The following is a 13,342-nucleotide window of genomic DNA, read 5'->3' as shown; positions in this document are numbered from 1 at the left end:
TGTAGTTTTCTGACGATTGTTTTCTCTTGGGCTTGCAGACAACTTCAGAGGGCATTGCTGATCGCGGGGGATTGGTGGACTTGTGGCGTGGTGTAAGGTGTTTATTACGTGTTATTGTTGTTAACAATTAAGGTTGAGTGTCAAATGTGAGTGGATAAACAAATTGTGATGTCGTACTCGGTGAATATATCGGTGGAGGCGCCGATCGAGAATCAGATTCAGGAGATTGCTTACGATGGACAGGAGATCTATCAAGCGTAAGTTCACTTATTTGAGGGAATTGCCCGGCGATAGACAGTCGTTGGTTAACCGCAATATTTATGACAACATTCGATTATGAAATTCGTGGGACAGAAGTTTTTTGCATTGGGTGAATGTTATCTCCATCATGAAATTAAAGACGTGTCCACGTGAAAAAATTGAAAAAATTGAAAATATAATAAAAGAGACAAGCTCGGACCATGCACATTTCCTTTACTCAAAAATTATAATAGTTTTAGAAGTTCGTCTGTTAAAAAATAGGTGAAATATTTATTGTCAGAAACCTATTTCGCCAAACTTATGGTAGACTTAGGAATATTTCAAGTTTGTCTTGATCTGGTTCTATCTTCATTCTTAAAAAAATAAATTTATTCATAAATAAATAAATGTGTATATTTTTTTCAATAAATTATTACTGGTAAGATTTTTTTTTCAGGTATTTATCGAAACAGATTCAAATTTTTTCTCAAATCAAGACGCAATGAGAGCAACTTCTCTTTGCGAAGAATCAATAAATACAAAGCGCTCATAAATAATATGATAAACCACTAGCCAATACATGCACGCGAAGCGCGTTCCCTTTTTTAGTTTGATAAAATACCCCTTATAATCCGAGCCGAGGGCGCGGATTTCCCGACATTTCTAATAAGTTCCTAAAATGTAATATTTTGTCGTCGAATTAAATGAAAAAAAATCAATACGCAGTAAAAATATGGCAAAAGCCCGAAAAAAATTTCCCAATTGATTTCAGACCTCTCACCCTCTCGGAGAACCTCGCAAAGATCGCCCAGAAGATCGACTTCAGTAAACCCAACGGCGAGGAGGCTCGAAAGGAGACGACCCCCGAGAACGGTGACAAGAGCGAAGAAGATTCCCGCGATTCCACGTCCTTCCAGGCGTCCCTCTGGCCCTGGGACAGCGTCCGTTCAAAGCTCCGAAATGCCCTAACCGAGGTCTGCGTCCTTGCAGACGTCCTGGCAATCGCAAAAGAGAAGCGCTACATGGTCCTGGACCCAGTGGCTCAGGAGCCCCCCGAAGTGAAACCGATGGTTCAGGTCTACGCGCGTAAGAAAGCCTTGGCAGGTGCAGCCTCAGTCCTGATGATGGGTGCAGAGAGGCTCAGAAACTCGCAGAACGAGCTCGCACGCAACCGCACAACCCCAGACTTCCACATCGAGCTGTTACGACTCCGCCAGAATTGGCGCCTGAAGAAGGTCTCCAACTCGATAATCGGGGACTTGAGTTACCGAACCGCGGGCTCCAAGTACACCCAGACAGGGATGTTCGAGGTGACGAAGGCAGAGGAGGAGGACAAGCCACAGACGAGTCCCCCAGCGTCGCCAAATCCAAACGCTCCAGTCCCCCAATCACAAGTGCACAGTCCAAAGGCCTCAGCCCTTCGTGTGACGATTCCCAGTGAGCTCCAGGGTGTCGCTTACATCGAGGTTCTGTGCCAAAAGGACCAGGAGGATCTCTGCAGCGCCAACATCAACCTCCTCAACTCCAGCACAGCCTCTTCGAACGCTGACATGCACTGGCAGCAGAAGCTCGAGGCTGCGCAGAATGTTCTGTTCTGCAAGGAACTGTTCAGCCAACTGGCGAGGGAGGCTGTCCACCTGAGGGCTCCCATTCCCCACATGGTGGTGGGTAACCAGATAATGGCTACAGTCCTCCCTGGGATTCAGCTGATCATTGGGCTGTGCCACAGCACTGGGAATGACAAGAAGGCCAGTCCACCACCTCACAAGTCTGATCACGATCATGTTCTGGAGCACTCGCTGCATCAGCTGTTGAGAGAGGTGCATCATAAAAATACTCATCATCCTTTTCCTCATCCATCCTCGGGGCCTCTGGGGCCCAGCAAGCGGAGGTGTCTTGCTGGTCCCACTGCTGCTGATAGGTATGAGTTGATTGAGATGACCAAGAGCCAGACGTTGCTGGAGCAGATCATCCAGCAGGCACAACACTTTTTTATGAGAATCAGGACTGAGTATGTCTTGGATACGATTGCTAAGGAAGTCAAGGATCCTCTGATTGTTTCTCATTGGAATGCACTCAATTCACCGACCCAGTCCTCTGTCAAGATCAGTATATGGACGAATGGGTATGATGCGGTCTGTCGGACTTCTTTGGTCGTTCATGTTGGGGAGAAGTCACTCAAGTGCGTCTGCAAGGACGGGAGAGTCATGCATATGAGCTATGAACCTCAGGAGCTGAGGGACTTGATTGTTTGTCAGATTCACCAGCATCAGATCAGTGCGGTGCAGAGTCTCGCCAAGTGCATGGGCTGGCAGTTCCTCGCGAATAGCTCGCATCTGGGGTTGGGGGCTGTCGAGCCACTGGGAAATGCTAGCAGCTGCATTCTTGCTTCTCCGATTGGCGATAGGTAGGATGATGTGATTTATTTTTATTTTTGTTTTTTGAGGAGGGGGAAGATTCTGGGTTTATACCGTGGTTAGATCATGTCATTATGACAACATTGCGTTGAAAGAGCATCGCATAAAGAATTTCATTGTTCAATTAATCCTTTGCCTTCTTTCCCTATTTTTGTTTTTAAAGTTCAATTTTATAAAAAAAATCCCCGTAACAGGAGGGGAAAGGATAAGATTTCTAAGTACCCCCTTAAAATTTGAAAGTATCAATTTAATTTTTCATTTTGCAACAAGAGAAATCATTTTTGAAATATAAAAAAATATAAGAAGGCTACTTTTTCGAAAGAATTATAAAATAATTCGAAAGTTACGATTTTTTACGATTACGATGTTTTTCTAGCAAAAAAATCTCAACAATCAATTTTTTACTCTAAGGATAATTTTTTTCAAAATAGTTGAAGAAATGAAATAAATAAATAAGGAATTGACAAAATTATGGAGATACTTCAGTAGTTAATTCATATTAGTATTGATTAGCTAGGTCTAAAAAAAATCCACAAGTCCTCTGCTGATGACGACGAAATTTACCATTAAAATTTCACTCAATAATTTCTCAAAAAATAGTTTATTACCCTATAATTACAGAGACATGACATTCCAACGAACTGAAATTCCCATTATCTTCATTTTTCAGGATGATTGCCGTCCGTTGTGAGCCTCAAACGGGCGTTCAGGTCGCAATTGCTCACGCTCCACGTAAAGACTTCTTCCCCGGACAATTAGTACGCGAGAGGAAATGGGAGAACCTAGGTGGATCATTCAAGGAGGTACGATGGGATAAAATGGAGGGGAAGAACTTTCTCAACAAGATGGAATTGCTCATGGCCTCGCTCACCAGCTCATAACTCAATTTGCAATTTATTAATTACCTTGAACCAATGATTGAGCCCTCCTCGATCTTCTCAATGACTATTTAATCTCCAATCAAATGTACATAAAAAATGCAGAATTAAAGAAAAAACTGATTTTATTATGAAAAACTTGAAAAATACCAGACTATTCCACAAAATCTGTCTCCTCGAATCATTCAAATAAATAATTATAATCAATCCTGCATCAGAGTATCCATCGTCCAATTCAACACGTAGCTGTTACAATTGGGAAAAATTGGGAGAAGCCGGGGTAAAATGGACATCAGAGCTGAATAATGTTACTGGACAAATAGGAATATTGTTGAAATTACATTCACAGATCCAACTACAATGAAACTAGCGCTGCCTTAAATTGATCTCAAATCATCAAAAGGATAGCATTTACACTCTGATTTTTCCAAAGATTCCCAAACAACTGGTGATGAGATTGAAGAGTTATCGTCACTATAAATGAGAGGAAGAAAGGAAATTTCCACCTGACCAGAAGTCTTTTCCTCTTCTCTTCAATACTTAGAAATGACTTCTGAAAACAATTTTCCAGGAGTCGTAAAACGAAGTGACGATAATTCCAAAAGAATTGAGATATGTCTATCCCAAACCGCTAGCACTAAAAAAAACATTGATCTTTTTTAAAGTTATAAACAAAATGATCCCAAATGGGTGAATCAAAATATGGGCTTTAATACTTTGTATATCTCTATTATTGGTCTAGACACCCCAGATTTTTCTTTGGCCATTAGATTCTGTATATTTTTTCATATCACCCTCTTTTTTTTGTTCTTGAAGTCTTCTTATAGTTCAATTATGAATCATCAATTTGAAAATAAATCACAAAATCCCGTGTAAAACAAAAAAAATTGTTCATTTCATTGTGTCAAAGCTGTTGCAACTGATTTTTTTTAGTCATCCGAAGAGTTGGTTTCATATGTTCCACCCTCAGCTCTACAATTTGCAGAATTTTCCTCGAACGTAAAAAATTTGATTTTTGGAAAATGGATAAAAATCCTCAATTAATTATTCCAAAAAGACGTGATTCATATCGAATTCAATTATTTCCAATCGCGTGGTAAGGCATCTCAAATTTCGCCCTAAAACTACTAGACGTCACCGAGAGTCCACGACGGAAACGTGGCTGACGTTAAACCCCATAAATAAATAAAAAATTCTCATAAAAATCGATAATTTCACCGAGGCACAACTTCTGAGTATAGCCATGGCAGTCCTCAATACAAGCCTTTCTCCATTCGAACTTCATGTTATAGTTTATGTTGAAATTAAAAAAATATTTTATTTGGAAGTCAGTATTGTAAACAAGCATCTTTAACCTCCATCATCTGACGAAGAAAATCCTGACTACATTCAGCGTAGAAAACCTTCTTCAAACACCTCTAAAATTGTTTCTCTAGATTACCCTGAAATTTGGAAACTGAATTCGTTTTCTCATTTCAGTCATTCCTCTTTGTCCCTACAATTCCTATTTTTCCCAATTTCCCCTATAGTGAAGCCATATTCACTTAATCTTCCATTGATCTGTAATTCAGTAAAATAGCTGTGAAATGCCCAACCCCTAGCATCTCTATTGTCCACATATTGGCATGAAACGTAGTACCCGGATACTTGTTCCCCGGAAAATTGCTCCTTATCATTTCTTTCTTTGCGCCAATTTCTGTGTTATTTGTATTTTACTCGTCTGGATGGCGTTTATCTTTGATCCATCCGTCGTGTAATACTTCGATAGTATTGTGATTTGTGAATGGGCGGACATAGAGTGATGTGTTCGTGTGGCCTATTGATACCAGCGTAATATTTGATATTGATTTCCATTTTTCACGCGGACTTGTTCTCGAATTGGGGATTTTATATTATTTGATTCGTTGTGACATGTGTTTAATGATTTTCCTTTTTTATGTAAAAATCGCGTGTTAAATGGAAAAAGGTCGTATTCACCATTTCGGGATTGTTAGGTCAACGAAATGGAAAAAGATAGTTTAAACCGAATTTAGGGAACATGAAATTTGGATGATTTGGGCTCTGTAGAATCACTTTAACCAACTTTTGAGGACAATTTTTTTGGCCCATACGACCTTTTTTCACAAATTTTTCTCCAATAGAAATTTCTCTAGAATAATGTTTATTTCTTCAAAAATACGACCGAATATCAGAAAAATGAAGAGAAAACAGTGGAAAGATTCGTTTTTCATTTTTCCACTATTGGAGAAATATTTGTGGAAAAAAGTCGTATGCGCCAAAAAAAATTGTCCTCAAAAGTTGGGTCAAAATGATTCTGCAGAGCCCAAGTTGTCCAGATTTCATATTCCCTAAATTAGGATTATACGACCTTTTTCCATTTAGCGTGCGATGTGTTCATGTCCTAACAATTTAGTGTTCATTCGTTTCTTATTGTGGTGAATAAAGGTCTTTTATTTTTAATTTTCTATATTTTTCGTGCTTTTCACTCTTATGGAGGGGTGATATTTTTAATTTTGGAGCTAGTTTTGGGAGTTTTTTGGGGAATTCATGTTTCTAAGGAACATTTTGCCGGAGAACATTTCTCCTAGAACCCTAAAACGCAGGTAGAAATACAATATTTCAAAAATATTGACATATCTCAAATTCTAGATGTGTCCATTTCACCCTGGGTTTCCCTACTTCTCCAAGCTCTTTATTTTCGGGCAAAGCACATGGGAATGTTTTGGAACTTTCCACCAGCTATCCTGAATGCTAATGCTCCAGTCATGGTGAGTACAGCGTACGCTGCCAGAAGAGTAGGACCACAGACCTCGAGTTTATTCAGCAAGGTCATGCAGGATACGAATAAATGTGAGCAAACGACCCAGGCGAGTTGTCCCCAGTTTTTCCTATCCAGTGCTGAGAAGAATATAACGCCCCAGAATGTGTGGAGGAGGATGAAGCAGAGGGTGGTGGCTGCTGATAGAATGAAGAAGTACTCGTTGCCCTGACGAAGACCCATTGTCCCAGGACCAACAGCGTCAGCTAGGACATTCACTAGGGCAAATGCACCACTCATGAAACCAAAGCCCAGACCGCAGACGTAGGCGAATATGTGCCTACTGTCGGCCACGTGCGCTGTCGTCACCTTCTCCAGACCCTTCTCTGCTTTCCTGAGGACGCAGTATAGGAGGAACCTGAGGAGCAGAGAGTTGAAGTAGTATAAATAAACTTCAGTTGAGTCGCTGAGGGTAACGAGAAAAAATAAATTTGAATTAAAAATGGGATTTTTTTTTTTTGTGATTTTTCGAGGTTTTTTTTCTAGATTTTAAACTTCTTTTCAATCTCGAAAAGTTAAATTTCTCATAAGACTGTGTGTTACTCTGGCAGTTCTAAATGAAATATCATCAATAATATGATTTTTCTATTTTTTTCGTACGTATTCAAAAAGTTTCCCCAGCTAATTCCAAAAATATTCCAAAATTTCCACAAATCCAAAATCTGACGCATTATGAATCACTGACCTGAATCCTTCCTGGAAGAGCACAGAGAACACGAGCCCGAAGGCAAGATGCTTCTGCAAAGGAACCACCGCATACCACAGAATCGACGACAGCAGCAGCGATATCAACCAGAAGAATGCACTAGCTATCAGAATAATTATCCTAATGGGCTCCACTGACACTGTAAATGTGAACAATGCCAAGGGGGGACCGAAGGCAAGGAGGGCACAGCCGAAGAAGTCCATCACTGCCATTTTCACCCTCTTGTATTATCAGCACTGAGGCCAGGAAAAACTCAAACAACTCAGAAACTACCGGGTTCGACGCATCTTGAACAATAACGAAATGCGTTTATTCTATTTCTAATCTCCGGAATTCCGAATACTTTTGACAAATCCCGAAATTGGGGTTAAAGTCACTCGTCAAAATAGTGACTGTGCTGCCAGTGGAGATGCAAAACTGGTAGAGCATTCGAAGTGATCTGCTTATCTGTCTCCAGATGTTCATGAGATGATTTGCGTTACCCCAAACGGGAACAGCGAAATATTCAAATTTCTGAAAATTAATTTCATCGGCAATTCTGACAAATATAATTACAAAACTTTTTTTGTAAAAAAATGTTGAGAATAACTTTTGAAATTGGGGATAGATGAGTGTGTGAGTGTTCATAGTTTTTTTTCGAAGTGGAGATTATTTTACTGGCGATGTGAATGCTCCCTACAGTCAATAGACATCACCAGTACAGTGTTTGGAACAGGTTTTTATTAAAGGGACAGCTGTAAATACAGTATTGAGCTATGTTCATGGCATCCGCAATTATCAACACAACAGACGCACAGTACAACGGTATTTATTAGTCATACTGATGAATTGTGTGTACACGAAATAGATAGGACCTTTGTCAGAAAATTCAGGGATTCAGATTCAGTGATTAGATTGATTGATAAGAATGGTAAGTGATTAACTGTCATTATTGTTCATTCTTCATTACTTACGAATTAGATTCTGAAATTTGATTAAACATATGTTGTTATGCTTTTATAGACTTCTAACAGTACTTGCGATATTGAGGATGAAGTGAGGAAAGCTATCAAAGATTTTCGCTTCCGGAAGAGCCAGAAGAATGCTGCGTTAATACGTGAGGATAATTTTTGTTTATTATTCCAGTATTTATGATTATTTAAATAATGTCAGCACATGAAAAATTTCGATAGAAGATTTGTTTTTCGCGGCGATTTTTATTGAAAAGAAATCGACTTTTCTATATAACTTATTCTATTGTGATATTTTCTATAGAATATTCTTGGCTCTAATTTTCTGAGTTTTTCTGATTGATTTTCTTGATGAGAAGAAAAGAAATATAGAAAGAAAAATAGAATGAAAACTTGGAAAATTTGAGCCGAGGCAATTCTACAGAAAATATCTGAAGAGAATAAATTATATAAAAAAATCGAATTCTATTGAACATTTCAATAGAATCGGCCAAAAATTACTTGAAAGTGCAATCGAAATCCAGTAGAATGTTCTAAGGAATTCGCTAGGTTTTTCTATTAAATTTTTCATGCGTGGTCTTTAGATTCTGATTTTTCAGTATAAATCATTCTTTTGAGGTTCTTTCTACCCAAAGAGTTGGACATAAGCTTTCTACGTTTTTTCATTGTAATTCAAATCAAATAAAAAAAATAATTGTCAAGAATTGTGATCTGATGATTCATACAGAAGATTTGTATAGAAAAAGTAAAATCTATTGGGACGAAAAAACGAATAAATGTCTTGATGGAATTTCAATAATATTCTAACGCAAATCCAATATGATTCTAATAAAGTTCCCGTAGAATTTCGATTGAATTTCTTAGACAAAGCGCTAGGTTTTTCAATTATATTCTTGCCTACAGGGAGATGTTTATGAGAGGAAATTATTATTCTTTAATTTTTGCAGTCAAAGTCAATCGCCAGGAGCAGAAAGTCTGTCTGGATGAGTTAATAGAGGTAATTAAGTTTGAATTTCTTTTTAAAGTGAACCGTGAAGTGCTCGGTAAGAATATAATTATCTCCGAAGTGAGTGCTTCCGAGAGAGAAGATTAAACCATTGACCTTTTTCGTCAATTTCCCACTGTTTTTATGTATTTTGAACAGTATGTTATAATTTTAAAGACCGTCTAGGCCAATGTTTGACCATCAGTCAACTAAACGAATTATAATGGTCGAAAACGAACTGAAAAAGAAAACTTCAACTGATAATCGCCTACATGATCTGATTGAATGAATTAATCTATTGATTTAATCGTAGGACACACAAATAGAAGACTTACAAGAGATAATTCCGAGTCACGAGCCCCGCTACATAGTATACAGCTACAAAATGCAGCACAAGGACGGTCGAATATCCTTCCCCATGTGTTTCATCTTCTACACACCTCGAGATATTCAGATGGAGCTGCAAGTTCTATACGCAAGTATGAAATTAATTCTCCAGAAAGAAGTTGAGTTGACTCGTTGTTACGAGGTACGTGAACTAGAGGAACTCACCGAGGAGTGGCTCAAAGAGAAATTAGTTAGATGAATGAATTATCTATCTGCATTTGTGATATCTAAATTCATACGTTTTTTATTACACATTTATATTGTACTCGTGGATTTGATACTCAACACTTTTACATGCTTTCTATAACAAAAATAATTAGTCGTAGGCGTTCACATGATCAACGTTATTTACATGAGGAAATCATAGAACTGGTGTTTTTTAAAAATACATTTTGATATTTAATATTTACCAGTATCAAAATACAAAATATACAAGCCTCACTATTCACAGACGAGAATTGTGAAATTGTTGGAGTTTTTGATTGATTATGTGTACAGCAAGTACTGCCCGTTAAATTATTGTGATTGAATGAAATTAATTGAAGACTAGAGATAATTATCGTAGTATTAATGAATAAATAATTATGTATTAAACATTGTTTGTCTTATGATATAAAATTACTATTCCTCAATTTATTTTTGTGGAGTATTCAATTAATGTTCATGAAAGTATAATCTTTTTTTAGATAATTAAATCTCCTATAATTGGCACTATTTGGAGTTTTAAAGAAAAACTTGTGACATTTTGTAATAACTATATAAAGATGAGAATTAAAAGGAAATAAAAGACTGCATTTGGAAGATTAATCGCCTTATTAAACTCGATATTTCCAATCAATCCCTTTTGTAGTACTCCATTGACAGTTCAATAGGGAAGGAACCTGCTCAGTGGATGAGTGAGCTGATCATTCTGAAAGAGAGATAATTGTGGAATTGTAAGAATAACAGCTGATCGTAAATTATTTTCGGGAAATAATTAGTTGAGAGGAAAAATCAACATCTATGAACTTTTCTTATCAAATAACTACCACAAAATCGTGTGAGAGGATCGAATTATTTTCAAAAGAAATTCCACTAGAACTCTAATAACCAATCGATAATGTTTCAATAGAAGGTCAATACAATTCCGATGGAAGTTTCTAGAAAATGCACTAATATTTTAATGACTGTTTGTTTTTGGATTGCAAGAAAAAAGTCAAGACTTTTTTGTAGTTTGTAACGTTCTTCTTAAATTTTGTCATCAATTTATCAAAACCTCTCCTTTTCGAAGATATTTCCCACGGGATCTTTAACTGACTATTGAATACTTGAAAATTTGGGTCCCAAGCACCGCGCCGCACCAGAATAAATCGACATGATGCTAAATTTGAAAGATCTAGGAAAAATATGAAAAAAATCAAGAGTGATCTAGATCGTATACTTGAAGAAGATCTGCGAGATTTCTTATGTTCAGTGTTACCCTTAATTATATATTCAAACTCAAAGTTGCCATGTTTTTCTGGATATTAACCTTATGCACGCTACGTCTCGGAGTTTCCAAATCAAAATTTGAAAATCTAAGCACTTATGATATTTTTGGCCGATATTTTCATTAATAAGGCTTCTAGATACTTTAAAATGAGATTTAAAATTTTTCGCAGTTCGAATTTTCGAGTTCGATGCCCTCGGGGGGGGGGGGGGGGGAGCAATAGAATATTATCCCTCTTATTTACGATTTTTCTTCAATAGTGGGAGTCGATTGTGAATGCTGTAAAATTAGATACAGAAAAAAACTGGCCGTTATCTCTCTTCACTAGGATTTTGTTCTTTAATAGTGGGAATTGAATAGAATGATTATAAAATTAGAGAAAGTCCCTTTTTGAGTTGTCATTGATTGGCAGCCATTTTTTTTCTTCCATCTAAAAACCTGTTTCAATAAAATAATCAGCTGGATGAGGGTGTAAATAAATAACTCACCCATACAAATCACAGAAGAATGATAAAATATGGAAAATAATCAGTTGGATGAAAATGTAAACGAACGACTCACCCATACAAATAATAGAAGAATGATAAAAGATAGAATGCTAGTTTGACCCAGCCCTCCTGTTGACATCTCGACAGATTGTTAGCATTCAATATGCTTGTGGCGTCGTAAAGCCCAGGACCAGTCATTACGGGTCTCGTTAAATATCTATTTACGTGGTATGCTATGAGGGGAGCATTGAGAAGTATCGAGAACCACTCCCCACTTATTAAAAATAATATATTAATTAAGATGTGCAGTGCGTACTCCGGAAGCACCAGCTGAAATTCAATTCATCAATAATTATGTCTGTCTGCGGGAATGGCAATTTATTATCTCATGGTCAATGCTTTTAATTATAATTCATTCATTCATTCATTTCATTAGTAATATTTAATGATACGTACGGCGTTTAGACTATTGCACTGTTCGATCGGGTTTTTGTACTCTGTCTTGAGCTCATCGAATGCAATTACCTGAAAAATAAATTAACAATAAATGCACTAATGATTTATGTGGCAAATTCGAATGACAAGTTTTACGGTAATTATGTTGTGTGTACAGAGATTTATTTGAATTTGTGATTTTAGGTTAAGTCAATGTCATTCGCTAATTAATCATAAACGCTTATCACATTTCTGTTTGCAGGGTGTGAATTAACGAGGTGAGATGTACGTACGTGATAAATAGCAAAGAATATTAAAAATGCGTCGAGAATTAACGCACAAATATACGCAAATGCAGCCAAGCTGAACGCCATTTTGAAAGACAATAATTAATGGGAAGGCGGGGGTAGAACCAGATCTCATAACATCTCAACCGAGATAAGCAGATAACTCCGAAGAATCTAGCAGCCGATCTATAATAAACATAGTAGATATGTAGGGGAGGGTGGGGCAATATGGACAACAGGTTTAAATAATGAGTTGAGTTGGATCAAATCTTGTGTTCCGACTCAATTTGAAGGCTGTAAAAACAAACACATTCTCATAAGACGGTGTCGCAGGGGTTATAAGGTAAAGCAAAATCGGAGAAAACGGACACATCGATTTCTTCCTGAATTTTTTGTCTCACTAATATTATTCAACTAGCGAAGATTCATTTATTCTATTTAATTTTATTTCCATTTACGTCTTCACAATTAATTCAATTTAATTTTATACATGCTTATTCTTATTATATATATATTTTTCCTTAATTCACAAGTTACAACATTGAATGGAGAGGAATTATGTTGCAGGTCAATCAAAAGTGTTGTTTTGTGATCAAAACAAACAAACTAAACAAGTCATTCGAAATCTCATTCGAGCAATAGAAAAATCTCTCTATGTATTTCTGAATGAAAAAAGAATCAGAAATGGATAATCGGCCTTCAATTGAAAGCCCGAGTTGTAGACCCAAGTTTGTAGCAGCGATATCAGACAAGATATAAATGTTTTTTTGAGCTCAAATGAAAGAGCGGGTCGAGAAATGGCGTGCTAGGGCCTCTAAACATGACAAATGTCTCTGAAGATGATGTTTGTTTTCAATTTAAAAGCAGAGTTGTGACAATATTGTCTAGGAGGACGATGGGGTCTAGGAGTATGTATAGAACATTGAGGTCTAGGAGTCTCCCCTGGTTCAAAACCATCTTTAGAGGCCCTAGCACGCCATTTCTCGACCTGCTCTTTCATTTGAGCCCAAAAAAACATTCATATCTTGTTTGACATCTTTACTACGAACTCGGGTTTTCAACTCGGGTTTTCAATTGAAAGCCCGAGTTGTAGACCCGAGTTTGTAGCAGCGATATCAGACAAGATATAAATGTTTTTTTGGGCTCAAATGAAAGAGCGGGTCGAGAAATGGCGTGCAGAAGTCTTTAAAGATGACAAATCTCTCTAAAGATGATGTCTGTTTTCAATTGAAAAGCGCAATTGTGACAACATTTTCCAGTGGGTTCTAGGAGTCTCCCCTGGT

General features: G+C 37.3%; 4 protein-coding genes across 4 annotated transcripts; 2 read left to right on the top strand and 2 right to left on the bottom strand.

The window, feature by feature from the left end:
* Positions 1–61: 61 nt before the first annotated feature.
* LOC107042565 (mediator of RNA polymerase II transcription subunit 17) lies at positions 62–3,728 on the top strand. Its single transcript, XM_015263652.2, has 3 exons — positions 62–257; positions 1,013–2,647; positions 3,328–3,728. Exons 1-3 carry the CDS (start codon positions 169–171, stop codon positions 3,536–3,538), a joined length of 1,935 nt encoding a protein of 644 aa, XP_015119138.1. The 5' UTR covers positions 62–168; the 3' UTR covers positions 3,539–3,728.
* A 2,041-nt stretch (positions 3,729–5,769) lies between these two features.
* Positions 5,770–7,474, bottom strand: LOC107042560 (gamma-secretase subunit Aph-1). Its single transcript, XM_015263638.1, has 2 exons — positions 7,039–7,474; positions 5,770–6,711 (listed from the first exon to the last, which is right to left on the bottom strand). Exons 1-2 carry the CDS (start codon positions 7,269–7,271, stop codon positions 6,228–6,230), a joined length of 717 nt encoding a protein of 238 aa, XP_015119124.1. The 5' UTR covers positions 7,272–7,474; the 3' UTR covers positions 5,770–6,227.
* A 352-nt stretch (positions 7,475–7,826) lies between these two features.
* LOC107041076 (glia maturation factor beta) lies at positions 7,827–10,163 on the top strand. Its single transcript, XM_015261458.2, has 4 exons — positions 7,827–7,969; positions 8,062–8,155; positions 8,957–9,006; positions 9,308–10,163. Exons 1-4 carry the CDS (start codon positions 7,967–7,969, stop codon positions 9,578–9,580), a joined length of 420 nt encoding a protein of 139 aa, XP_015116944.1. The 5' UTR covers positions 7,827–7,966; the 3' UTR covers positions 9,581–10,163.
* Positions 9,599–12,160, bottom strand: LOC107041070 (protein cornichon). Its single transcript, XM_015261445.2, has 4 exons — positions 12,066–12,160; positions 11,794–11,862; positions 11,411–11,667; positions 9,599–10,291 (listed from the first exon to the last, which is right to left on the bottom strand). The coding sequence occupies exons 1-4, from the start codon at positions 12,144–12,146 to the stop codon at positions 10,267–10,269; spliced, it is 432 nt and encodes a 143-aa protein (XP_015116931.1). The 5' UTR covers positions 12,147–12,160; the 3' UTR covers positions 9,599–10,266.
* Positions 12,161–13,342: the final 1,182 nt, after the last annotated feature.

Source organism: Diachasma alloeum, unplaced genomic scaffold (assembly GCF_001412515.2).
Source record: "Diachasma alloeum isolate Michigan unplaced genomic scaffold, Dall2.0 Dall_scaffold_00179, whole genome shotgun sequence".
Lineage (NCBI taxonomy): Eukaryota > Metazoa > Arthropoda > Insecta > Hymenoptera > Braconidae > Diachasma > Diachasma alloeum.
The sequence above is the reverse complement of the archived record's forward strand: the minus strand, read 5'-3'. Positions and strand labels throughout refer to the sequence as shown.

What these genes read in the sequence shown, in the direction of transcription:
- LOC107041070 (XM_015261445.2), bottom strand. Translation starts at nt 12,146, where the DNA reads ATGGCGTTCAGCTTGGCTGCATTTGCGTATATTTGTGCGTTAATTCTC. An exon ending in AGTGCAATAGTCTAAACGCC is followed by an intron (nt 11,668 to 11,793) that starts GTACGTATCATT and finishes ATTGAATTTCAG; the next exon opens with CTGGTGCTTCCGGAGTACGC. An exon ending in TTCTTCTATTATTTGTATGG is followed by an intron (nt 10,292 to 11,410) that starts GTGAGTCGTTCG and finishes TCTCTCTTTCAG; the next exon opens with AATGATCAGCTCACTCATCC.
- LOC107042565 (XM_015263652.2), top strand. Translation starts at nt 169, where the DNA reads ATGTCGTACTCGGTGAATATATCGGTGGAGGCGCCGATCGAGAATCAG. An exon ending in GGACAGGAGATCTATCAAGC is followed by an intron (nt 258 to 1,012) that starts GTAAGTTCACTT and finishes AATTGATTTCAG; the next exon opens with ACCTCTCACCCTCTCGGAGA. An exon ending in GCTTCTCCGATTGGCGATAG is followed by an intron (nt 2,648 to 3,327) that starts GTAGGATGATGT and finishes TTCATTTTTCAG; the next exon opens with GATGATTGCCGTCCGTTGTG.
- LOC107041076 (XM_015261458.2), top strand. An exon ending in GAAGAATGCTGCGTTAATAC is followed by an intron (nt 8,156 to 8,956) that starts GTGAGGATAATT and finishes TAATTTTTGCAG; the next exon opens with TCAAAGTCAATCGCCAGGAG. An exon ending in GTCTGGATGAGTTAATAGAG is followed by an intron (nt 9,007 to 9,307) that starts GTAATTAAGTTT and finishes ATTTAATCGTAG; the next exon opens with GACACACAAATAGAAGACTT.
- LOC107042560 (XM_015263638.1), bottom strand. Translation starts at nt 7,271, where the DNA reads ATGGCAGTGATGGACTTCTTCGGCTGTGCCCTCCTTGCCTTCGGTCCC. An exon ending in CTCTTCCAGGAAGGATTCAG is followed by an intron (nt 6,712 to 7,038) that starts GTCAGTGATTCA and finishes TCTGCTCCTCAG; the next exon opens with GTTCCTCCTATACTGCGTCC.